General features: G+C 44.8%; 1 protein-coding gene across 1 annotated transcript in view; it reads left to right on the top strand.

The window, feature by feature from the left end:
- ITGA9 (integrin subunit alpha 9) overlaps positions 1–26,075 on the top strand; it is a 320,486-nt gene that overhangs the window by 11,301 nt on the left and 283,110 nt on the right. The window contains exons 2-4 of the mRNA XM_081288073.1: positions 5,164–5,291; positions 6,725–6,831; positions 15,870–15,993. Coding sequence (XP_081144199.1) covers positions 5,164–5,291; positions 6,725–6,831; positions 15,870–15,993 — 359 coding nt within the window. The remainder of the gene's footprint in view (positions 1–5,163; positions 5,292–6,724; positions 6,832–15,869; positions 15,994–26,075) is intronic.

Genomic DNA, 26,075 nt, shown 5'->3' with positions numbered 1-26,075 from the left:
AAGTTTGTGGTGTCTTTAACTGGGGATGAGATAGGAGGAGAACCTCACTTCTCAGGGGCAGTCTACTGGCTCCAACTGAACTTGGTCATTTGTAATCGCGGTAGGTTGTTATATAGCACTTCCTAGACTACAGATTGCTTTAAGTGCACATTCTGGTTTAGCCATTTGGGATGGCCTGGGATTCTGCACTATCATTAAGGGCCCCGTGTTCTCCATGCTGCTGGTCTGAGGACTGCACTTGAAGGAGCTGGTAGAAGTGAGGATCAGCAAGATGGTTTATTGACGGAGCCTGTTGGAAATGCGCAAGTCTTTCAGTATAGTGACCATAGAGAGGAAAGACACGTTGTCTTAGGTGAATCAGGGAAGATTTTGGGGGGGATGGTTGAAGTGGTTGGAGTGTCAATATAATCGAGAACAATGAGAAAAAGCAGTTGGCATCTTTTTAGTAGTTTGTCCTCACCTCTGAGCTATTGTCTTCTGTCTTCTAGGATCAGCCTGGCAAATAGCCAGTTGAATGAACTTCAGAAAAGCCACTCTCAGCTGGAAGCAAGGGCACATGCCTGTAATCCCAGAGGCTGAGGTGGGAGGTTCATAAGTTCAAGGCCAGCCTCGGTGACTGAGGCTCTAAGTAACTTAGTGAGACCCTGTCTCAAAAGTGCCTGAGAATGTGGCCTCAGTGGTTAAGTGCCCCTGGGTTCAATCCCTGGACCAAAAGATAAAAGTGACTCAGGTGGAGCCAGCCACAGGGTTCTATAAATGTTGATACAAATGCCTGCTCCAGTGTGCCAGCCATGAGTGTCCTGCATGTGTGCACACCTGTCTCTCTATCCAGCTTTATTTTCCATTGCACAGGAAAAAACCTCATCTGGCCAGCTGATCAGAGTTTTAACTAGGGGGCTATTATCAGTGTTTCCATCAGCCATTGTTAGAACCATCAAGTACCTTGGGCTTAGAAAGAAATTATCATTCATTAGGTCCCTTCTGTTAGATTAAAAGTTTTAAAAATTATTTTTAATGTGTTTTAGTTACACATATCAGTGTGGTTCATTTTGACGTAGTTATAAACAGTTTTCTGTTTTATTTTCCCGGTTATGATCACCTTCACTTCCTTCCCTTCTCCTTCCTACTCCCCCTGATCTTCTACCTCTTTATCAGTCTTCCTTCTATGTATTTATTTTTAACTGGTGCATTATACTTATATATAAAACTGGAATGCATTCAGGTAGTCATTCGGGCACATAGCATAATTTGGTCAACTTTATTCTCCAGTTCTTCTCCTTTGCTTCCCCTCATCCCTGTCCTCCATCTCTGGCTTCAACTCTACTGTTCTCACTTCTAGTTTCTGGAGATCCTCCTCTTAGTATTTTTTTTCCTCTAGCTTCCACACATGAGAACATTAGACACTGGACTTGGATTCTAGTGTATTTTTTTCAGTGTGGGTATACACACACACACACAATGGGGATCTATGCAGTCATAAAGAAGAATTGAAATCGCATCCATTCACTGGTAAATGGATGAACCTGGAGAACGCTGGAAAGGGTCTACTTTAGATTTTGATGTAGATTTGGCCCCACTGGACTGTAGCTCTAAGGTCCAGAAGCAGTGTTTGAGGATTCAGTCCTAAAGCTCCCTGCCTGCTGGGTCAGACATGCCTAGGAATCTGAATTGAGGGCCGTGGTGCTATCTGAAGTTTCCAGAGTTGCAATGACAGTTGCAGCACATCATAGATTGATTCTTGCAGCTGTTAGCCATTACCCAACCATCATAGGTGATGGATTTTTCTCTTGTTTATTTTTTTGGAGATGGGGTGATGTTGGGGATTGAATCCAGTGCACCCCAAGCACTCTACCACTGAGCTCCAGTCCCAAGCCGTGTGTGTGTGTGTGTGTGTGTGTGTGTGTGTGTGTGTGACTTTTCAAAAGTGAATTACAAATGGCAGTTATTCGCCCTGCTGATGTGAATTTGGAGTTGGGAATATTTGGTGCCAGCACTGTGGCCCTGGGGTTTTCAAGGGAGCTGTGTCCCCAGCTCCTAGGACTCGACATAGGGGCCTGCTGGCGATGCTTCAGCAGTTTTGATATGTCCGACTGCTAATTCTTCTCACCTGTGAAAACAACTGGTGTTAGAGTGCACAATCCTTAATTTACCCCAGTGGCTCTAGGCTCAGCCCCAGAAGCAAAGGGGGGAAATGAATCGCTTGTGTTGTTTTTTTTTTTTTCCCTCACTGGAGTTTCATTCTGTGTGTCATTATGCATTTGTGTTAGAGCAGCCAAGGGCCGACAAACTGCCCTTGTGCGGGAGAGCGAGGCAGTGTGTGGTCTGTTTGGGCAAGTGCTCGGTTAGGTTTCCAAAGGGCTGTGGGTTCCAGCCCTGCTTCTGTTTGGGAATTCTATAGCCGTGGCCCACCCTGGTGAGACCAGAGGAGCGTGAGCTGCCCAGCAAGAACCACCCAGAGCATTACTGAAGTGGGTAGGGCTGCTGGGGTGGGTACCCTGACTGTGGAGGACCTCCCTTATGTCACACTTCAGCCGGGCATCCTCACAGAAGCAAATACATACCCTCCAAGACTTACCTGGAGAGAGATCCTTTGGTGGGGAAAGGGGGAAATATTTTTTTTTTTTTTTTTTTTTTGGTACTGGGGTTTGAACCAGGGGTGCTTAACCTCTGAGCCACATACCCAGCCCTTTTAAAATATTTTATTAGAGACAGGGTCTCACTGAGTTGCCAAGTGCCTTGCTAAGCTGCTGGGGCTGGCTTTGAACTCACGATCCTCCTGCCTCAATCTCCCGAGCCACTGGGATTACAGGTGTGCTCCACCTTGCTGGCACCCCCCTGTCTTTGTGTGTGCTCTGGATCCTTCAGGTTCAGGGTGTGGAAGCTCAGCCCAGGGACATTGGAAATTGCATTCCCATGCTTTCCCATGAACCCTGGCACCAGGGTTCTTGGTGATGTCTGCCAGTCCTGCTTGAGGGTCTCAGATGGCTGCTATGGGAGGGAGGCCTTGTATGCCTAGCCAGAGTGTTGGTGGGGAAGCAGTGTCATTCTGAGGCCAGAGTGGGGGTGACTGGGTGAATGAGACCCTCAGAAGAAGGTGACTCTCGGGACGGATGGAGTGAGGGGAGCCCCAGTGTGCTTGCTTCGTCCTCAGGGAGGCTGTCTAGGATCTTTCCAGTCTCTGGTGGACACCTCCCCACAGATGCTTAGCAGAAGATGTGTTGTCCTCCAAGGCATGGAGGAGAGGATGAGTTTCCTGAGTGGAATGAATGTCTTGGCCAGGTTGGCCTCTTCTCCTCTCCAGCCTGCAGGAGATAGGGAACCACTCATGTTCTCATTAAACAGTGGCTTGGAATTTTCTACTCTTAGAACATCAGTGTGGCTTTAAAGTCTCATTCTACAGGACTTTTCCAAATGGCTCACATCTCAGTACAACTGTGTCTAATTAGTGTTTTTTTGTAATCTCTGTTGTATATGGTTGGTTGATAACTTTCTAAAAGCAAGGCGCCAAACTATAGGGCAAGAGGACGTTTGTACCATTGGGAGGGGACTTAGTCATTTCCCCCTTGTTCTGCACCCACCCAGGCTCAGACCTGACTCTTCCTCCTCATGGTGTGCTTCTTTCCCTGTGACCAGGCCTGCTGGGGAAGGCCCAGCTTTGCAGCTTTGTGGTTCAAAGTGAAGCATACAGAGCTTCTTTCTTGCCTTTGTCTGAGGGCAAACCATTGCGGGGGGGGGGGGGCGCAGCAAAAGGAGGAAGGCAGAGAAGAGAAATGACATCTTTAAATCCCCCCACATTTTTTTTAATTGAAAGCGCCCATGTCACAACTAAATTATGAATTTGTATGAGCACCGCACAGGTGAAATCATTATAACCACCTCCAGAAACCAGTTACACCTTCCCTTTCTACTCCCTGGAGAGGGAACTGTCCTCTTGACCTTAATGCCATAGTTAAACTTCACCGGCTTTTGAACTTCAGATATGTGGATTTGGAGCAGGAAGCTCTTAAGTCCAGTTTCTCTTGCTCGGGGTTCAGTTTGTGCTGCTGCTTTGCGGCTGCAGCAGGAGGATGTCCATGGATTTTTTTGTTGCTGCCTAGAGCTTCAAGGCATGACTGCACCAAGATTTGCTACTTTGGCACTGATGGGTCTTTCAGCTGGGGAAATTTTGTGCATGTCCCCTGGAGAGCCCACATGTGCACTTGTGTCGGTGTAGTCTTAGAAATGGAATGATCGGGTTATAGAGGAGGCTCAGCCTTATGAGAAACTGATGACTAGTTTCCCAAATGGTTTTAGCAGTCTACACTCCTGCCAGAGCGTGTGGGGGTGCCAGTTGCCCTGAATCCTTTTTTTTTTTTATATCTATTTAGTTAGTTAGTTAGTCAGTTTTCGGCGGACACAACATCTTTGTTTGTATGTGGTGCTGAGGATCGAACCCGGGCCGCACGCATGCCAGGCGAGCGCGCTACCGCTTGAGCCATATCCCCAGCCCCTGCCCTGCATCCTTGACAGCGCTTGGCAATTTTTAGTCTTTTTGGTTTGGGCCTTCTAGGGAGTCTGGAGGCCTGTCTATTCTGGATTTATCTGGTAACTAATACAGGGGAGCACCTGCTCATGTATTTATTGTCCATTTGGTTATCTCATTTCGTGAGGTGTCTGTTCAGACCTTTGACTCATTATTCTATTGGTCTGTCAGTGGTTTTCTTATGGGTTTGTTATGAGTTTGTGTGCTGAAGAGGAACCTTTTGTTTTTACATGTTTCCATCCAGCTATCCTCCTATTCCGCCCCCTCCCCCCAGCCCCAACCCCAGTGCTGGGTATGAACCCAGGGCCTTGTGCATGTGGGGCAAGGGCTCTACCATTGAGCTGCACCTCAGCACTATCCTTTAAACTTTCTACCTACCTCCCCACTATTGAGGATGGAACCCAGGGCCTCATGCATGCTTGGCAAGTGCTCTACTGCTGAGCCAATTCCTGTCCCTCCCTTAAACTTTTAATACACCCGGAGAAGATCTAACAGGTTAACTGTAGGACTCTCGAGCACATGTGTAATGATTTCCCAGTAAGCATTCAGATGAATTGCCAAGGCTGGGTGAGGATTTAACCACCTGCCTATTGTCTCTGGTACTGGGTTATGACAGAATGCCTTTTCCTCTCGATATGCAGGGTCCTGGTGGGTGCACCAAAAGCAGATTCCAAATACAGCACTTCAGTGAAGTCCCCCGGGGCTGTGTTTAAGTGCCGCGTCCACACCAACCCTGACCGCAGATGCACCGAACTGGACATGGCTCGAGGTGAGTGGATGTCACTGCCAAGGTTTCCACGGGCAACTTCACACTGTGCTCTTTTTCTCCCCAGGGTGGCCTGATCCTTATCCACTTGTCTGTCATCCCTCCCTCCCACAAACATCTGTTAAGTACTTTTTAGTTATTAAGCACTGGGATGTACTGGTGAACAAAACAAGGATCCTGTCATCCTTGGCTTTGAACATGAATGGTCAGAAGAGAAAATAAATGAGAGGACTGGAGGGAAGTTGGGTACTCCATCTCATCGTGGAAAGACAGGGAATGGCTCCCCGAGGACCTTTCCACATGACTAGAAGATGCATAGTTGTTAGCCGGGCAGGTCTGGGAGGGAGAACCTCTAAACAGAGGGGTTAGCAGAGCAAGGACAGTGTAGCAGGGGTGGTGAGCAGGGAGGACAGAAGCAGAGGAGGTTGGAAAAGAGGGCTGGGGCTAGGTCACACAGGGCCTAGCAGGCCAGGGTGAGGTGTTAGGAGTCTTTTCTGTGTATGAGGGCGAGGATGCTAAAATCAATGTTAGGCCTTAGATTTTAAGTGGGGAACAATATGATTGTTGGATGTTTTTAAAAGCTCACTTTGATCCAGTGGAAAATACATCTTTGGAATAGGATGGATCTGGCTGGGTTCAAAGCCCAGCTGGAATTTACTGGGAATGCCCTGTAGCTTCTTGGGCCTCAGTTCTCACCCTGTCAAACCAAGATGAAAATACATACCTCACAAGGATTGGCTTGAGATTAGCCAGATAAGGGAGCACACACGTAAAACTGTGCTCAATGAATAAGAGTCATTTTTATGATCACTTCAAGTTTCTACTTTCTCCAGAGCCCTTTTTCATCAAGGTCTTTGAAGAATTATTATAATTATAATATTTTGGTACTGGGAATTGAACTCAGTGTTGCTTAACCATTGAGCCACATCCCTAAACCCCCTCCCTTTTTTTTTTTTGTTTGAGACAGGGTCTAAGTCCTTAGGGCCTTGTTAAGTTTCTGAGGCTGGTCTAGAACTTGGAATCCTGCTTTGGCCTCCTGAGATGCTGAGATTACAGGTATATGCCAGCCATGGCCAGCATTATTATTTAAAAATTATGTTTAAATAAAAAAGTTCTTGTGATTTTCTTTAGCAGCAGAAGACACCTGTCTGCTGGTGCTACTGAGAGTGACTAGTTTGCCAACTGTTTCTGACTGGTATAATACAAATGAAGGAGCTTGCTTCAGAGCATTAATATTTGCACTGCTTCCATCATTGAGAGTCTCCCTATGAAAACAAAATTGAATTAAGCTTGGTGCATAGTAATGGAGGTGATTTACATTTTGTTATAAGGCCCCTATTTCTTTACATGTAACAGACATCTGTTCACCAACCTTTCAATAGTGACCAGTAGAGATCATGCCTCAAACCAAGTCTGACATTCCTCTTTCTCTCCAGGGAAGAATCGGGGCATGCCCTGTGGAAAGACCTGCCGAGAAGACCGGGATGATGAGTGGATGGGGGTGAGCCTGGCACGGCAGCCCAAGGCCGATGGCCGTGTGTTGGTAAGGACTTCTGGGGCAGGGGATGGTTCCCTAACTGGTAGACTTTGACCTGTTAGGAAAGCTGGATGGCTCAGAGAAGAAGGAATGGCTTTGAGGTTGCAGATTCTGCCCTAGTCCATAGACAAATGACTTGGCTTATTTTTATTTTTTTATTTGCCAAATGTCAATGTTCATCCCAAGATGCTGAGACATGGATGTAGAGAACTGACGAGATGTGTGAAAAGAACTTTGTAAATCTCATTCCTTACATAATTTTTTTGTTTATGTCTTTGAGGTATAATTTACATAAATTACACAATTCTTAGTTGTGTTTGGGGTTTTGACAATGGCACACACCCATGTCACTCCCACACCATGCTATAGAGTATTTCCATTGTCCCCTAAAGTTCTGTCTTCCTATCCAGTCAACTCCTCCCACCCTGAGGCAACCACTGCTGTGATTGGTAGTACCACATATTAGTCCTATAGTATGTGCTCTTATTTAAGTATTCTGAAGATCTGAGTTTCATCCATGTTGTGTGTATCAGTAATTAATTCTTCTTTTTTTTTTTCTTAATTGGGATGCTCTACCAGTGAGCCATATCCCCAGCCTTCTAAAATTTTGAGACGGGGTCTTGCAAAGTTGCTGAAGCTGGCCTCGAACTTGTATTCTTCCTGCTTCAGCCTCATGAGTGTCTGGGATTACAGCATGCACCACTGTACCTGGCTTCAGTAGTTGATTCCAATTTGTTCCTAGATGATATTACATGATGAAATACATGTTTTACAAAAATTTTTGAGACGGGTTCTTAAGTTGCATAGGCTGACCTTGAACTCCTGAGTTGGAGTGATTCTTCCACCTTAGCCTCCCTAGTAGCTGAGACTACAGGTGCCCATCACTGTGCCTACCTTAAACTGCATACTATTTTTTTTTTTTTTTTTTTTTTTTTGGTGCTGGGGATTGAACCCAGAGCCTTGTGCATGCAAGGCAAGCATTCTACCAACTGAGCTATATCCCCAGCCCAAATTGCATGAGCTATTTCAATTAGTCATTTATTTGGCTTCCAAAATGCATTTGATGTCTTCTGATCCATTATGTGCTTTGGAGGAGACACAAAGTCTTTGCCTTTGAGGCTCCTAATGGCCTCGGGTTGCAGTGCCCAGTGAGGCAACCGCATTTGAATTCATTTAAATGTATCAAAATTAAATTAAGAACTCAGTTCTTTTGGCCACATTAGCCACACTTCAAGTGCGCCATAACCACGTATGGTCACTGCTTAGTGTATTGGACAGCCAGGAGAACACTTCCATCATCCCAGAAAGTTTTGTTGGACTCAAGAAAAAAGAAATTTAACTACCATGGGGGTTTTATTTTTGCCCATTTCCCCTCTTTTTCTTGTAAACTTTTCCTTTGAGATGTAACACTAAGGCACTGAACATGCACAACTCCAGCACAGCTTAGTGACTTTTTCATGACGTGTACTTAGGTGTCCTGCTGCTGACACACCACCCAGTGTCCTTGTGCCCTTCCCCAGTCAGTCCCCTGCCCTTCCAGAGCATCACTGTTTGACTTCACAGGTCTCTTCAGCCCCTGGCTCTTTTTGAATGCTGTCGGAGGGTTTTTATTATAACAGCACATGATCGAGAAGGGAAAATGAGACCGGCTGTCACTCACCAAGGCTTCCTTTGGGCCCCCAGCCATAAAGGGGAGGGTTATATGTGTATTTGAGCCCGGGGAAGCAGATCTTCCTTGAGGATCTAAACAAAATGTTTGTCTTCTCTGAGGAGCCTGATTTTTTTTTTTGCTCCTCGGGCCTGATCTGTGCCTTGGATGCCAGTCCTTAATCACTGTCACTGCTGGCCCTGGACCCTTGCCAAGCTGTCACATTCCTCCAGGCCTGGTGGCCTGACCTCAATAGGAGGACTCGGCCCCAGAAGGGCTAGAACTCATGTCTGCCGTTTTGAGAAAACGAAGGGAAGAAGCCAGCCATCTATAAATCAAAGCACCGTCTGAAGTTGTGATTCAGAACGAAAGAGGAGGCAGTGGCCTAGCAACAGCATGTCACAAAATGCTTTTAAGAACATTGAGCCCAGAGCTGTGTCTTCTCCTGTGAAAATATTTCCTCTCCTCATGGAAGGATAATTTTTTTTTTTTTTGATACTGGGATTGAACTCAGGGGTGCTCTGTCACTGAGCTACATCCCTAGCCTTTTTTTTTTTTTTTTTTTTAATTTTGAGATGGGCTCTCGCTCAGTTGAGGCTGGCCTTGAATTGATGATCCTCCCATCTCGGCCTCCAGGGTTGCCACTGTGCCTGGTGGAAGGATGATCTTGAGGTGGCTGAGACTTGTTTCCAAGGGACAAGACAAAGATTCTGCCAGAAATGGCTGTCTCTGGGGACACAAGCAGCAGGGGGGACCCTAGGGGAAGATTTGGCAAAGGATGTCAAGGCGGAGCAGAGTATTTGTAGACAGTGGTGCTTTGGATAATCCCATTTAATTAACTGCATGCAGAGCTGTTTTTCTAATGTCTTGCACATTGATTACATCATATATTCAGTAAGCCACTCTGGGTGCTGGAGAAGGAGAGGGGCATCTGCCATCTCGTCTCATTACCAATTGTAAAAAATGTAACATATGATGTATCGTCTTTGGGGTTTTTTTTTTTTTTTTTGGTACCAGGGATTGAACCCAGGAGTGCTTAACCACTAATCCACATTCCCAGCCCTTTTTAAATATTTAGAGATGGGGTCTCACTGAGTTGCTTAGTACCCTCACTAAGTTGCTGAGGCTGGCTGGGAACTCAAGATCCTCCTGCCTCAGCCTCCAGAGCCACATGCAAAGATTATAGTCATGTGCTACCTTGACTGGCACAATGTATCTTAATGTTTTTTTAAAAAAAATTTTAAGTATCTTTTTTGGTTGTAGGTGGACACAATACCTTTATTTTTTTTTTGCTTGTGTAGTGCTAAGGATTGATCCAAGGACCTCACACATGCTAGGTGAGCACTGTATTGCTGAGCCACAACCCCAGCCCTCTTAATCTTTTTTTATGTTGTATTTAATATTAACGAAATGCACATTATAGAGTAAATAGATCTCTAGAATTTTTCTATCTTGCAAACTCAAAACACTATACATTGAACAAAAACTCCCTTTACTCCCTCCTCTTGGTACCTGGCAACTGCTCCTAATTTCTATTCTGAGAGTCTTAGATTTCATATGAGTGAAATCGGTATTTATCCTCTCATGATGGGCTCCTTTCACTTAGCCTGATGTCCTCAAGCTTCAGCCTTGTTGCAGCATATGACCGATTTTTTTTTTTTTTTAAAGGCTGAATAGTATTTCATGACACATGTAAGTCAAATTGTCTTTTCATCTTCTGGTGACTGATTGTGACTAATTGCTGTCATAAACATCTATAAGTATTTATGCATCTACAAATATTTCTCCAAGATCCTGTTTTCAATCCTTTTGGGTATTTGCCCAGAAGTGGGATTTCTGGATCACTTGGTAATTTAATTTTTAACCTTTTGAGAAACCTTGATACTATTTTCCAAAGTGGCACCATTTTGTATTCTCACTAGTAGCACACAAGGGTCCTGGTTTTGCCACATTCTTGAGGGTTTCATTCTTTGGCTGTTTGGTGATACTGGGTATGGAACCCAGGGTCCTTGTGCATCCTAATCACTCTGCCACTGAGTTACATCTCTGAGTCACCAGAACTCCCCATTTAAAAAAAAAAAATATATATATATATATATAGGTTGTCCCAGTGGGCATTGAAGTAATATTTCATTATAGATCTGGTTTGCTTTTCCCCATGGCTGGTGATGTTGAGCATCTTTTCCTTTGCTTTTCGGCCATTTGTACTTTTATAGAAGTGGCTAAGTCTTTGCTCATTCTAAAATGGAATTGTACCTTTTATTGTTGACTTACTTTCAGGGATTTTATACAGTTTTTCTAGGAAAGGCTTTTCCTAAGTCCCCTGTGTCCTTGATACCCAACCTTGCTTCCCCAGTTGGGTTCTGCTTCCTCCTTGGAGCCTGTATGGAACAAGCTGAATATCTTTTGTGTCCTTGGAACTCAATGTGACATTATTGCCTCATATTGCACATATGACTTATTTTGTGTTTGTGTCCTTTTTATGGAACCTACTTGGGAACAGAGACCACTCTTGCTTTCCTTGCTTGGCGGACATCTCTTAGGAATGGTATCTTAAAGTGTATTTGCATAACCTGAGGCCTGAGCATCCTTGTTAGAACATCTAGAAACCAAGCTGTCATCTTTTCTTGGTGGCTGATTCTACGTCATTGATAGAAGTACCAGGCAAACTGCTCTAAAGTGACAGGTGACAGCAAGGTACAATGAGTGGCCATCTTGTCCACATTCATGTTTCAGAGGCCTTTGATACATTTGCTTTTTCTTTAATGTCTTCGTTCTCCCTGTTGAAGCTTTCTGGGAGGCAAGTATTTTAAAATTAAAACCAGAAAGGTTGTTGTGTCATTTGAATGCATTTTGAAAATCCAGTAAGGAGGTGCTGTAGGGATGAGAACTAGGTCCCTAGGGAGCGCAGCATCAGATTCCAAGGTTGGGTTCGAAGAGGGAGAGGTGGCAGGGTGCTTTGAAAAGGGCATCTGGTCCTGATTTCAAAGTAAGGAACAGATGGAGAACTGGAAAGCTGTGACAGGGAGCAAAGCCTCTGATTGACAAATGGCATCATTTGGATGAGCTCAGGCAAGACCCAGACTGTCAGGGCTTCAGACCTGTCCATCTGGGCTCTGAGCAGTGTGGAACCTTTCAGTTTTGCCCCAGGGAACAAGTGATCCCCAGTGTAAATGCAGCATCAGGAATGGGGGGCGAGCCCTTTCCCTTATTGTACTTACACCTTGCCCTCCCAGTGTGCAGTTGATATTTTAAGAAACAGGCAAGATATAAAGTTATCACTTCTTACAGTCACCACTGCTGAACCCAATACAGGCACCGGTGCTTCTCACACACAGTGCAGGGCGGCTCGGGAAGTTCAAGCCCACTATCTATCCTTTTGATCAGAGTTGTCAAGGTTCAGACAACAACAAATGATTTGAGCTTGTCGATTATCTCTGGGTGAAGCAGTGTTCTCCGGCTCTCTCTCTGCCATTTCCTTTCTAGCCATCAGGGCTGTCCTGACTGCTTCCCATGTGTGTACTGCTTTCAAAGCCACAGGGTACATTTTTGAATTTACTTTCTGTTGCTCTGTTTCCTGGTGTGTGTGTGTGTGTGTGTGTGTGTGTGTGTGTGTGTGTGTGTGAGAGAATTCTTTATTGAGCTGGGGCACATGCAGAAAAGGGCGTGAGCCATCGGCGTGCATCTTGATGAGTGTTCATTAGGGGGACATCCACTGAACAACATTCCCAGTGCCACACAAGTCCCTTCCTGGTGCCTCTCCAGTCATGGCATCCTCCTCAATCCATAAACTCCTTCAGGGGAGCCTTGGGGCATCCCAGCCTCACTTTGATCTTGTGCACACTGCACAATCGGTGGCCCTGGCCTGGCTGGCTGTGAGCCGTGGACCTGGAAGCATGAGAGAGGCTTTGGCCATCTGTACGTGGCGGATGAGTGTGTAGGAGGGTAGGGTGGATCTCTGTGGCCGAGCCACCTGGAGAGGCTCAATACCCACCCCCCAGGAAGTACATGCTGTTTCCATACAAGAAAAAAGGCCTTTGAAAGAAATTGTTGGTTTTCTTCCTCTTTTTATTCCTTGGGAGGAAAAGCAACCCTTCTAGCTTGAAATACATCTGGTTCTAAGATTTGGAATGGTGGCAGGCCCTCTCCCTCTTCGTAGAATGATTTTAAGTGAGTCTTCCTTTTCTATCCCCTGCCCCACCTGGGAATTGAACCCAGGATGGCCTCATATATGCTACGCCCTCATCCCAGAGTAAGTCCTGCTGTTTCCAGAGAATGTTCTCCTTTTCCCTCATAATGACTCCTGGGAGAGATTGAGTTATTAATACTTTGCAGATAGCCCCTCAGAATTTTTATTTTAGTTTAGGGGTCAAATGGATGTGTGTACATAGTGATAATCGGGCTCCAGGCAGTGTTTTCTTTCTATAATTTACATTCACTTTATGCTGTCTCCCTGCATGGAGCCTGCTTTCGACATTTTGATCTGACTTCCCAGAATGCCTTAATTTTAGTTTTGTTTAGTGTGAAATACAGTAGTGGGAACTTCTAGGAATTCTCCAAGGTCCTTCCCTAAATAGTTTATGGTACTTAAAAGAGTAGACTGTATACTAGACATTAAATACTGCAAGTCCTTCATGATATGTGTCAGTGTGCAGCTGGATGTCGGCAGTGATAAACATCCTCCCCTCCAACCCAGAAATGCAGTAGGACATGGTACGCCCTCTAAGCCCTGGCCTTTGCTGAATCCATCAACTTCAGTACAACTAATTTACCCAAGAATTAGGTGATAAGTGATTCCAGTGTGCAAACCATCAGAATGGAGTCAGAATTGACAATTTAAAAAAATCACAGCTGATATCCCAGATATCCATGGATTTTTTGCATCTGTGGATTCAAATAACTGGCTCAAAAATCTTTAAAATGTTGCACCTGCATTGAACATGTATAGACTTTTTTCCTTCTCATTTACTAAAAATATAATAACTTACATAGCATTTACACTGTATTGGGTGTTATGAGTGAGGCAGAGATGACTGAAGGTATACATGAGGGTGTGCATAGGTTATATGCAAATACTATGCCATTTTAGAAGGGACTTGAACACCTGAGAATTTTGGTTTCTGAATAGCATTCTAGAGCCACTCTGCCTTGGGTACCAAGGGACAACTCTATGGGGTGGTATGAAGTGGTTCTTTGTTTATTGATGTTTTAGTTCTGTACTGCATATTATTTCTATGTTTTGAGAGATGTGTGATTTTTTTTTTTAAGCACAGAACAATATCGAGTGATGAGGCAGGAAGGTGGTTTGCAGTAGAAGTAGTGATAATATTGATTTCTGTATTTAATGTCTTCAGACAAGAGACCAAATGTGGTTGCCCAGCTTTGAGAATCAATCTGAGTGTGTCCTCTTTTGTCTTTGGGCAGAGTGGCTTGTCAAGGGTCCTGATGGCAGTTGGCCTGGAGGGATCCAAAGCAGATAGCTTAGGAGGCCATGATCTTGTCTTAGAATGGCCTTGGGAAATCTGTGCCCTTAGGGAGTTCCCCACATACTCGGGAGCACCCAATCTGCCTGAGGGTGGTTATTTCAGGGTCCTAGGACCTTGGAGGGTGCTGAGAGGATAAACTGGTACCAGATCTGCTTCAGGGGATGTGTGTTGATGACTCCTCAGGTAGGAATTGGGAGCTTGGATGCAGAATGCTTTGCAGTGAGACAAGATTTAGAAACTGGATTCCAGCCTGGTGTGCAGCACTTGCTAGCTCCGTGGCTTAGACCCAGCATTAATTCTCAGTGTTACTGTAAAGAAAATGAGATTCCGTAGGACATCTCTTCTCATCTTCTGGAATCCCAGAAGAAGTCAAAGGTGGACCATTATAACCCATGAATAAGTGTATTTGAAGGAAACAGACATTAAATAATTGTTTTAAAATTCAATATTTTAAGATCATGCAGCCATTGGCCAGAATGAGATAAGCTGATAACAGAAATGAGCGGTGCATGCCGAGGAGAGGCGGGCTGGGCCAGGCAGATGTGCATTCTGGGGGGTCCTTGTCGTTGTGCAGAGACACGTACACAGAACTGAGACCACCCTCCTGTTGGAATGGGAGGCAGGGGCACATTCTGTGGGGCAGAAGGATGGCCAGGTGTGAGCTCTAGTTGCTGGTACTTGGTCCCTGTCTGTTGGTGGGAACTGCCCTGACTCACAGCCTCTTACTGCAGGCTTGTCCCCAGCACTGAGGCTGGTGAGCCATGTACCCTGAGGCTGCTCTCCAAGATGGCCAAGGTGCCCTGTCTGTCCCTGATGACCTCCCGCTCTCCAAACTTTCTCCTGCCCCTATGCCCTAAATATTCCCCCTGGTTCATGTCTCATGTCCCCCCCTCAGAGGGCCTCCCTGAGCAGCCTGTGAAAACCAGCTCTGGCACCAGGGAGCCTTTGGGTTAAATGGAAAGAGATGTCTTGCCAGGGCTTGGGTGACATGAGTGTGTGCACTTGCCAAAGCTTATTAAGTGGTACATTTGACATTCACATTTTGCTGTATGTAAATCTACTCCAATAAACGGGCCATCAACAAGCATTTATTACTAGAAAGTTGAGGAGCTGCCTAAAGTGTCTCCGCAGGTAACAGCGCTGTTATATGTGGGCAGGTGCTCCATTTCCTGCTCTCTCCATACCTGGTCATTCCTCAGGCTCATTAGTTTTACCTTCAGCCTGTGTCCTGATGACATTCCCCCTGCCCATCCTGGTCCAGGTCAGCAGCATCTCTCACCTGGTGGTTCACTTCCTCTCCTGCCCACCCACAGCCTCCATGCAGCAGCAAAATGATTTTCACAAACTGTAAAGTGGATCAGCCACTGTGTGAGGTTTTCCTTGGCTTTCCATTGTCTGTCTGCTGAAATCACAGGTTCCTCAAAGTCTCTGAAACCGGCCCCCATATCCTGGCTCCCTCTGACTTCCTCTCCTACCAGTGCCTCTCAGACCAGCCCTGCCCACTTCCATTCTTTCTCTGGACCTCCCCAAGTCTCTCACCTCCTGTCCTTTGCACTGGTGGTCCCCCTTCCTCAGAACCCTCTTCCCCAAGTGCTCCATGTGGTTAGGTCTTTCTCTTCCTTCAGGCCTTCCCTGACTACCAGATAGAAACGGTCCCTCCTTCTCAGATTCGCTGTTCCATAACCCTCATTCTTCTTAAGCTTACGCTTGCCCTTGCTATGATTATCATTTGCCAATCTTTGACCATCTGCCTCCCCCCAGGAGCCTGCCGGGGGCATGTTCAATGCAGGCAGGGCCTGGTGTGTCTGGGCAGGAGAGGAGGTAGCTAGCTTCTCCCTCTGCTCCTCTCTCCTTTCACAGAATCCCTTGGCACTGTGGTTCTCCCCTCTCACCTGTCTCTGTCCCTTTAGGCCTGTGCCCACCGGTGGAAGAACATCTACTATGAAACAGACCATATCCTGCCTCACGGTTTCTGCTACATCATCCCATCCAACCTCCAGGCCCAAGGCAGGACGCTGATCCCTTGCTACGAAGGTGAGTAGGTGTGGGAGTGATTCTCCCTCATGCCCCTGCCCATGTCCTGCCTTAAACTCCTGCTCCCTTCTTCACAACCCCCTCCCCCAAGCATCTCTCCCAGCCTCCCACAGGCTATTGAGAGGGCACACTCTTTGTCCACAGATGGCCTCTAGCACAGAGGCTCTGTCCAGGGGTACAAAAGGTAGCAGTCCTAGGCCCTTCCCAGCTTTGCCCATCTCTGCCAGAGCCCACAGTACTTACTTTATGAACCTCAGGCACCCAAATTCACCAACCCTCAGGCAAGTGTTCAAATAGTCCCTTTGGTGTCCTGGCACTGCCAGAGCTTGTGGCACCTTGGGAAACTGTCTCTAGGCTTCATTTTCCTCATCTGAAAGGTGAAAGTAGGCCCAGATGACCTCTACTGCCTCAGGTAGTGCCAGAAGCTCCTAGCTGCTGGGGGGGGGAGGGGGGGGAGGGGGACAAGTGTCCTGAGGCAGGGTGCAGAGCAGACCCAGGACTCATAAAGCTACACTGTGGCAGGAGTGTAACACCTCCACCCATCAGGTCATCTCCTGACATCTGAGGTCTGGCTTTCCTTATAATATGACCCTGGAACTCGGGTAGACTCCTGAGAGTCGAGTATACTTTCCACAAGTTTTTAAGAGTTCCTCATCAAGGGACACTTGGGGTCTTATAAAGAAAGTATGTCTAGCGACTTGGGAAGCTGAGGCAGGAGGATAACAAAGTTGAGACCAGCCTTAGCAACTTTGTGAGATGCTGCCTCAAAATAAGTTCTGAGGGTGTGTCTCAGCGGTACCCCTGGGTTTAATTTCTAGTACTGAAAAATACCACCTGTTCTTTCAGGTGGCTGCATAGAAGAACCTCAAATACCTGGGCACTGGGGACAATCAAGTCGATCACTATGTAATCTAGTGGAATTTTGGTTCGAGGGATTCAGAGATGGCTGTCCTTACTTTCAGTGTGATCGCCTGTCCTCTAAGGTCCTTATCCTAGTTCAGTGAACTGGAATCTGCTCCCTCTCTAAGTGCTGGGCTGTTTATTTTTTAATTCATTCCCTCCTAATTAATTTGTTTGGACACACAAATTTTTCATCCACGCTGCCTTGGGCTTCCCTGGGATTTCCCAGGTTTCATGTTGGTGGAATCAAAAGTGGTCTAAGAAGAAAAAAAAAATAACAAAGAAAAAAAAAAGTGGTCTCTGAGAAACAATGTCAGGACACTGCAGTTTACTGTCTCATGGAGGATCCTCTGGGGACTTGGGTGGCTGGCCCGAGCAAGGTTGTTTATGATGTGGTCCCCACAGAAGAACCAGCAGTGTCCTTGTAGGGGGCAAACCCCTTCTCTATGCAGGTGAGCCATTTTTATGTACGTTTCTGTGTGAGCATTTGTTGGACTCTGGCTGGACCATCTTGAGCTCTAGCCCTCTGCACTTCTGTAACATTCTAGTCGAAGGAAAACTTTCATCTTAAAAATAGATGAAATTAACAACAACCATGTCAAGAGGGTGCATAGTTTGAGATAATGTGTCAGGATTGTTGCGACCACCCAGCTTGTTCCTCCTCCTCTTCAGGAAGAAAATGGAAAGGCCTCTGGAACAACTAATTGGGTAGCTCATCCGGCTGGGGTAAAGAATCCACAGAGGCAATGGAGGTGATGATTACTGAACTCAACCTAGTCATGCAGTAGGACTAAAAATGATGTGTCGTGAAAGGGGACCCATTGCTGTCCCCAGTGGTTCCTCTGCATGCCACATAAGCACCAGAAAGCAAAAGGACATCAGCCCCTTTCAGGGGGTGCTAGGATTGAATGTCCATGTATACCTGCATCCACCATGGCTCACACTTCTTATTTACTTAGCAGCCATGGGACCAACCAGAGGCAGGTTTGGTCTGGGGACTGTTCATTCTCTGCTTTGTTGTAACCCCCCCTGAAAAACAATTTTTTACTTGGGTTTGATTACAAGTTGTTTATTTTAGAAGTAATTTTAGAGGATACCATGTAGGGGTGAGATAGAGAAGGGAAGGCAACTCATGAAGAAGATTCCAACCAGCAAGTCACCACCGTGGGTAACTGGGATGCAGTCTCTAGGTGGGGGATGCTGGGGCTGGTGTGGAACAGACACTTCAAGTCACCCTCCCTGGGGTCTTCATCTGCCTGCACCCTGTATTGCCATGTGCATAGGTTAGGAAAGTGCCCAGGCATGGAGATAGGGGGTGGTGGCAGTTGGCTATCAGGCTATATCACGCACATGGTAAGGAGAGGGCATAGGGTGGGCCACTCAGAGCTTGGCTTCTGTGTCCCTATTTTCCTGTTAAAGGTGAGGGAGCTGAGACTCCAAGTCCAAGTCAATTGCCTGACTCAGGCAATTAGTAAATGGTAGGGTTGGCTTTTGAATTTTGTATCTGACTCAGCAAATCATTTTGTGCCCCAGTAGTTAGAGACAATTTGTTAGTTTGGGAGTTTTTTAGTTAAACTGAAAACTAAAAGCCAATATAGTCAACAAACATATGAAAAAATGTTCATCTCTAGCTATTAGAGAAATGCAAAATCAAAACTAAGATTTCATCGCATTCTAGTCAGAATGGCAATCATCAAGAATACAGGCAATAATAAATGTTGGCAAGGATGTGTTGAAAAAGGCACACTATATATATATATTGCTGGTGGGACTGCAAATTGGTGCAACCACTATGGAAAGCAGTTTGGAGATTTCCTCAAAACACTCTGAATGGAACCACCTTTTGACCCAGCTATCCTACTCCTTGGTATATACCCAAAGGACTTAAAATTGGCATTCTACAGTGATGCAGCCATGTCAATGTTTAGCTATTGTGAATTGAGCTGCGATAAACTATGGAACCAATCTAGGTGTCCTTTGATAGATAAATGGATAAAGAAAATGGGATATGTATACCACATTATATATATATATATATAAATCACCACATATATATACACCATATATATTATATATTTTTTCAATGGAATATTACTTGGCTTTAAAGAAGAATGAAATTATGGCATTTGCTGGTAAATGAATAGAGTTGGAGAATATCATGCTTAGCGAAATAAGCCAATCCCAAAAACCCAAAGGCCGGATGTTTTCTCTGATATGTTGGTGCTAATTCACAATGGGAGGGCACTAGGAAAGAATAGTTACCTTATATTAGGTAAGGGGAGTGAAGGGAAGGGAGGGGCTATGGGGATAGAAAGGATAGTAGAATGAAAGACATTATTACCTTATGTAAGTACATGACTGCATGACCAATGTGATTCTACCACACGTACAATCAGAAAAATGAGCTATGTATGATATATCAAAGTGCATAAATGCATTGTACTATAACAAATATCTAAAACAAAAATTTCCAGATGGAAAAAGAAAAGCCAATCCACAACCCTCACAAAACAAAAGGTGACTGAACTTTCTCAAATCATGAGGTTAGAGGAGTGTGACCATTTTGCATGTCACTACTCCCCATTGAGGCTTTGCCAGTTTTCCCCTTCCTCTGCTGGGGGCTGTGATGGGATGCTTGGCAGGAATGTGGGTGCCCATGTGAGCTGAGGCAGGTAGCTCCAAGTCTAGGGGGCAGGTTCAGTTTGGGGTGGCTGCATGTGCCCCTTGTGCACATCAGTGCATGGGCTCCAGACAGTGTGTTTCCACCCACCCATCTCGATACTTCTGACCATGTGCTCTGTCCCACGTAGCTTGCTGGTCTCAGTAGAATCATGTGGAGCAGACCTGAACTGAACCTGCAGCCAGAGCCCACATATAGTTGTATGAGTGAGAAATCAATGTTTGTTACGGTCATGGAGCCTTCATGCTTGTTATGCAGTAATAGCTGACTGATACAGGACTCGGGAGTCTAGATTACTCATGCTATGCAGCTGTGGAATGAGCCCAAGTCTATTTGCTTTGATGGTTCTTTGACTTCATGGCAGCCAAATGGAGCCAGTGAACAAATGAGCAATATTTTGCCCCCATCCATTCCTGTTTGTTCATGGCACATACATTTCCATATCCTATGGCCTAGGCAACAGTGAGGGGTAGGGAATGTTGGGGTATACGAGCAACCCCTTAGAAACAGGAATGAAAATTCCTGTGTTCTTGGCCTTACAAAAGGAGGAGGATGGCAGATGCTCAGATTTCTCTAGAGGCCCGTGCTGGCAGGGTGGGGTGGGTGGCAGGCTCCCCTTAGAGAGCTCTCGCCTGTGCTCTGTTGGCTTTGGAGATCTCTACTTCCCTGTTCTGTGGTCTAAACCAAACCTCCTTTGGCTCTTAAAGCAACCATTATCTTAATGTGGAAAATCTCGGTGACGCCAGCTCTCTGTTCTAGGTGGGGCTCACATTGTGGTTAAGTACAACGGAAGTATTAGAGTTTGACATTCCCTCTCACGTGTCACCTAGGTCAACCTCATGTCTGTCCTGAGGTTCAGAAACTTGCCGAAGCCCGGGTTTTTCCTCTTGTTGTATTATTCACATGCCATACTCATGTGTGGATAGGCAAAGTGGCATGGTGTTCAGAAGATGGACTCGGGACCCAGAACACCAGAGTTCAAGTCCAGCTCTGCCACTTGCTCTTATTAATGGTGTGTCCTCAGATGAGTTAAGTTTCTCTGCTACCTCCAGGTCGTGGAGAAGACCGAGTCAATTCCCGTGAGTTCTTAGAATAGCGCCTGGCTATATCTAAGTATACTAAATGCTCAGCGTGTATGCACTAATTCTACTGCAGTGTGCCTCTGAGATATGCGGAGCAAGAGATTGTTGAAGGGTGATTGACTTGTGTCCCAGGGATAGAGTCCACTTAATTTTAAGCTCCTGGAAAGCACTAGTCAAAACCCAAGTGACATAGTTCTGGCTATTCAGAAGTCCCTTATCTGCAGGAAAAGTATCTGTTTGAAAGGGGGGACAATTCCCTGCCCATGTGTGACTACTGAGTACCTCTCCCCAAAGGCTCTAGCTGCACCCAAGTACAAGGTAGCAGAAAGGGTTATTTTCATTTACAATAGGAAAAAGGCGAATCTCTCTTAGAACCTGTGGCCTGTTGCAGGCGTGGAAGAGAGGGTGGTGGAAATCCACTGGTGGTCATGTCCGTGGGCATGGGGCAGAGGGGACCGCTGCCTCCAGATGTACTTCCTATGCAGTGGTAGACAGACACGGGAGGGAGGGAGTGGCGGGGAGCTTGGTTGAAGTTAGCTTGTCCACATGGCCGCATCTGTGGCTTGGACGAGTTGCTGGGTCCTGCAGTGCAGTGGACACTCTCGGGTCTCCATCGCTTTTTATGGTGAGCTCGTGAGAAAATGCTGGCCAAAGTGCTTAGGAAGTCCACTGATTTGTTCTGTAAATGTGGACTAACTGGGCTCTCTCTAGAAGGCTGGAGGGTAGGTTTGGTGGAGCAAACCCTCCCAAGTGTGGGGGCACCTTTCCAAAAACGTCTCAAGCTTTTAAATTATTTTTGGGCCGTGCTAGAGATTGAACCAGGGCCTGACACACGCCACGCCAGGCAAGCCCTCTGCCACTGAGCCATGTGCCCAGCCCCAAGCTTTTGCACCGGTCTTTGGTTTGGTACAAGGATCTTTCTCTCGTGGCTTCTCAGGTGTTTCCTGTTTCTGGTTGGATGGGAGAGGCTACCAGAATATCCTGTCAGAACCAGGAAACGTGGAGGGAATGGGAAATAGAAATGAGTTGAGGACATAAAATAAACTCACGGTGCATGCCCTTCAGTAGAAGCTTAGTCTGCATTTACTGTGTGACACAAAAACTGCATGTCTACTCCCATATGTCATTTGGTTTCATGTGCGAGAAGATACTTTCAGTGGATGATGTGGGAAAAACTATCTGTAAACTGGAGCACTGGAAACGTGTAGGTACTGTTCCCCGGGCCGGGATATTTTAAGAATCCCCAAAGTCAGTGCATGTGATAAAATTAAGTACAGACATTTCTTTCATCCCTTCTCCTTTGAGCCCACTGGGGGCAGAGCTTGGCAGGAGTGAGATTGTAAACAGCTCATCTTTTTATTGTGACAGAAAAGTCTCATGAGCATGGAATAGTTGGGGAGTAGCTTAGCTAAATTAACAAAAAGCGTTCAAGAGAAAACACTGATAAAGAAATGCAATTACAGGCAATTATGGTACTATTGTATACTAGACCTAACTTGCAGCCTCTGACTTTACCATTTATTCTGATATTTGAACCTATATGTCCCTGTTTTCAGACTTGGTAAATTTGGGCAGGCTCCTTAAGCCTCAGTGTCTTCATCTATAAAATAGGGAGATTAATACCTACTGAAGACAGGAGGCTGAGGCAGGAGGGTACAAATCTGAGGCCAGCCTCAGCAACTTAGTAAGACCCTATTTTAAAAATTAAAAAAGGGCTGGGGATGGTAGCTCAGTGGTGGAGCACCCCTGGCTTCAATCTTCTGGGTTGCACTCACACACATGTATGTGTACGTGTACATACACATAGGTATTTGAGGTATTTAAAATGTTTAGTTTCAGGCTCCAAGTGTGTGCTTAATAAATGTGAATTTTGTAATTTCTAGGTGACAGAACATTCTTAAATATTCTGAGCTAACAGGGTTGCTTTAGTGAATATATACTGAAGAATAGAAACTGGGTAGCATTAACATGATTTTAAGAGCCCTTGATAAGATTATAATTAAATACCTTTGATCATATTTGCAAGATTTCTTTGGTAAACTCTCTTCCCCTCTTTTTATGCATGATCTAAGGTTTATCTTATGCCTTGTTTAAATGTTCTCAAATCTGAAATTGCTGGGGTCTGAATTTATCAAATTTTGTTGTGTCTTTTGCCCCATTGATTCCAAAGATTTTTATATTCTTTATTGTCAGAACAGCTGGATTTTTATTTCTAAGGCATATTTGCATTTCTCAAGACAGTGATCATTTCTAAGGAAGGAAATAGATCACTTATTCAAAGTGAAATATTTTTTCCCCTTTTAATGTTAAAGGCTGTGGCTCCACAGGGGGTAAAAATCAATCACGATCCATTTACAAATGAAAAGCAGTTCAGGTTCTGTTGTGTTTTTTATTTTGTTTTGGAGAAAACCATCAAAGGCTGAGTTGATCCGTTTAAAAATCCAGAAATGAGCCCCATAAATTTTTATTAAATAAAGACCTCTGCATTTACATGGGATTTCATGATTTCCCAAGAGCTTTCATAAACATTATCTCATTTAAGCAAATATAGCATATTAAAAAAGGATACTGTTTTTGCATTATGACCAGAGAAGGATCTGAGAGGGAAAGGGAGTGGCCCAGGGATAGCCAGGGCTGGAAAGAGGTCCCAGCATCTCTGGTAGTGGCTCAGAAACCCCATTAAGCTTTCCCTTTGGTACCAAGGACTTTTGTCTTAGGCAAAAATATGTTCTATATTTCAAATGTGTTTCCATGCATTGTGTGAAATTAATTGCTTGAACTGCATCTTCTAGTATTGCCCCTGTGGATGGCCACATTTTGAGTCTCTTCCAAAACTCCTTGTGTGGTGCTGGGTGTCTTGGGGTTTGTGCTTTGAGAAACTAGCAGGTTCAGATTCACTTGACGTCTATCAAGCGATGGCCAGGTTGTGTTCTTGGTGCTCAGCATCTTACTGGGTAATCACATCATTTTGGGGTATTCTTATTATTGTACAGGTGAGAAAACTGAGGGTCAGAGAGATTGGTGACAGTCATAGGATTATTAAACAGAGGTGGAGTTGGGGACTTAAGTCCAGAGTAGGAATTTGTGTTACCTGTTCTGTTGAGATATTGTTTTTTAATTTTTTCCATTTTTTTTCAGCCTTGGGGATTGAACCCAGGGGTGTTCTACCTCCTGAGCTACATCTTCCGTCCTTTTTATTTTTCAAGACAGGGTCTTATTATGTTTCCCAGTTGACTTTGAACTTGCAATCCTGCTGCCTCAGCTTTGAGCTCCTGGGATTATAGTCATCTGCCATCATACCTGGCGGGATGTTGGGATTCTTTGTGATGACTAGGTGCTGTGACCCATCACAGAAAAATCTCCTATTTTTGTCAGTCTTTTAAGTATTTAGTACATTATGCTGTGGACTATTTAAGCCATGTTTTAGTTTTTCTGTTTTAAACAATCCATGGGTAAGTCCTCCAGGTACAGGGTGGGAGGGGCAGGTGTTCCCCTTAGCCTGGTAAAATGTAGCTAGAGCTGATCTCCTCTATGTCCTGGGTCTCTCCTTACTCCAGTCATATGTCCGTGTTTTAGTGCCAGTGAGTCTTTTAGCTTCTGTTACACAATTGAATTCTACTTGGTTCTGAGCTGGGGTTCTCAATGAAATGTGACTGATCCCTGTCCAGGTCAGTTTCTATGACGGATGAAATGTGACACAGCATATGCTAAGTTGAAAATACATGATTATGTGCCTGTAAGGTAGCTTGCTGCTGATTCTGAATTAGGGAATTGACAAAATGGGGGTTGCTAGATTCTGGATGCAAGGAACTATTTAACAATTATAAAAAAAAAATTCTTTTGTCTTATTATTGTTTAAAAAGGCATATAAAAATTACCACTGTAACTATTTTAAAGCATGCAGTACTATGGCATTAAGTACATCCACGTTGTTCAACTTTCCCCACCATTCATTTCCAGAACTTTCCTCTTTCCAAAGGAAGTACCCATGCAACACTCTCATCCTCCTCCCCACCAACCCCTGGCAACCACCATTCTCCTTTCTGCCTGACCGTTCTAGGGACTTCATGTAAGTGGCGTCTCACCAATTTAGTCAGATTTTTTTGTTGCTTTAACTAAAAGATCCAACCAGCACAATTGTATGTGAGGAAACACTGATTTAGGGGCTCCTGGTTTCAAAGACCACAGTCTATTTAGAAGGCCTGCTCTATTATTCAGAGATTGAGGTGAGGCAGAACATCATGGTAGAAGAGTGTGGCACAGGGAAGCGGCTCACTTGATGATCAGGAAGCAGAGAGATTCTACTTACCAGATTAAAAAAAAAATATATATATATATATATATATACACACACCCCAAAGGCACACCCCCAATGACCCACCTTCTCCAGCCACGCCCTACCTGCCTTCATTTACCACTCAGTTAATCCCCATGGGGAATAATTCACCGATTGGGTTAAGGCTTTCATGTTCTGAGCATTTCTCCTGTAAACCCTCTTGGATTGTCTTGCATATGAGCTTTTGGGGGACACTTCACATCCAAAGCATAACGCGCACAGCGTGTGCCCTTTTGTGACGGGCTTATTTCACTTAATGTGGTGTCCTCGGGAAATAGCCATGTTGTAGCATGTGTCAGAATTTCCTTTTAGAGGTAGAATAGCATAGGTGTATACCATACTTCATTTATTTGGTGATGGACAATGCTTTTTTTTTTTTTAATTTTTAAACAAAAATAGCGAGACTGGGCCTGTTTTTATGCAGCATGCCTGTGTGGCTGAGGTAGAGGGGAGGCCAGCAGCCCCTGCTCTTCAGTGCTGACTCTGAGACTAATGAGCTATGTAGCTTTAAATAAACCACTTGTTCTGAGAAATTACATACTGACGTAAAATGAATGGGTAAGGTTGGGATTATTAGATATTCTCTGAAGATTATTTCCCCTTTAAAAACCTCTTACTTAATTGTAAGTCTCTGGTTTGGTACAATTTGCATTTTAGTGCTCACTTTGTTTAATCATGAGCTATTTTGATAAATTCTTCTCCCTTCCTCTCTAACCTAGTTATTGAGATCATTTACTCCCCCCCCCCCCCATTTGGACAGAGATGCCTCCTAATGGGTAGTTTTATCTTCTCTTCATTTTTTGGGGGTGTATTTAAATGCCCTTTTTATTAGAGATCTAAATTGCTGTTTAATGATCAGTTGTTTAGATTTGCCTCTCCTTGGTGAAATTCAGAAATAATTTAATACAGAAGAGCTATTTTCTCCCTGGTATTTTCCTAGCTCAGCTAAGGAACCATGGAGAAATTATTTTAAAAATCAGTGTATTAAAAAGACTGGCTTCGAAAGAAAACTTTCTCAAATATGTAATAGAGTTTTGGAAAGTGTTATACTGTGCATATGTCGGTCTTTCTGGGAGATTGACAC

Source organism: Spermophilus citellus (assembly GCF_964194105.1).
Source record: "Spermophilus citellus genome assembly, chromosome: 3".
In the NCBI taxonomy this organism is placed as follows: Eukaryota; Metazoa; Chordata; class Mammalia; order Rodentia; family Sciuridae; genus Spermophilus; species Spermophilus citellus.
This window is presented reverse-complemented; position numbering and strand designations above follow the sequence as displayed.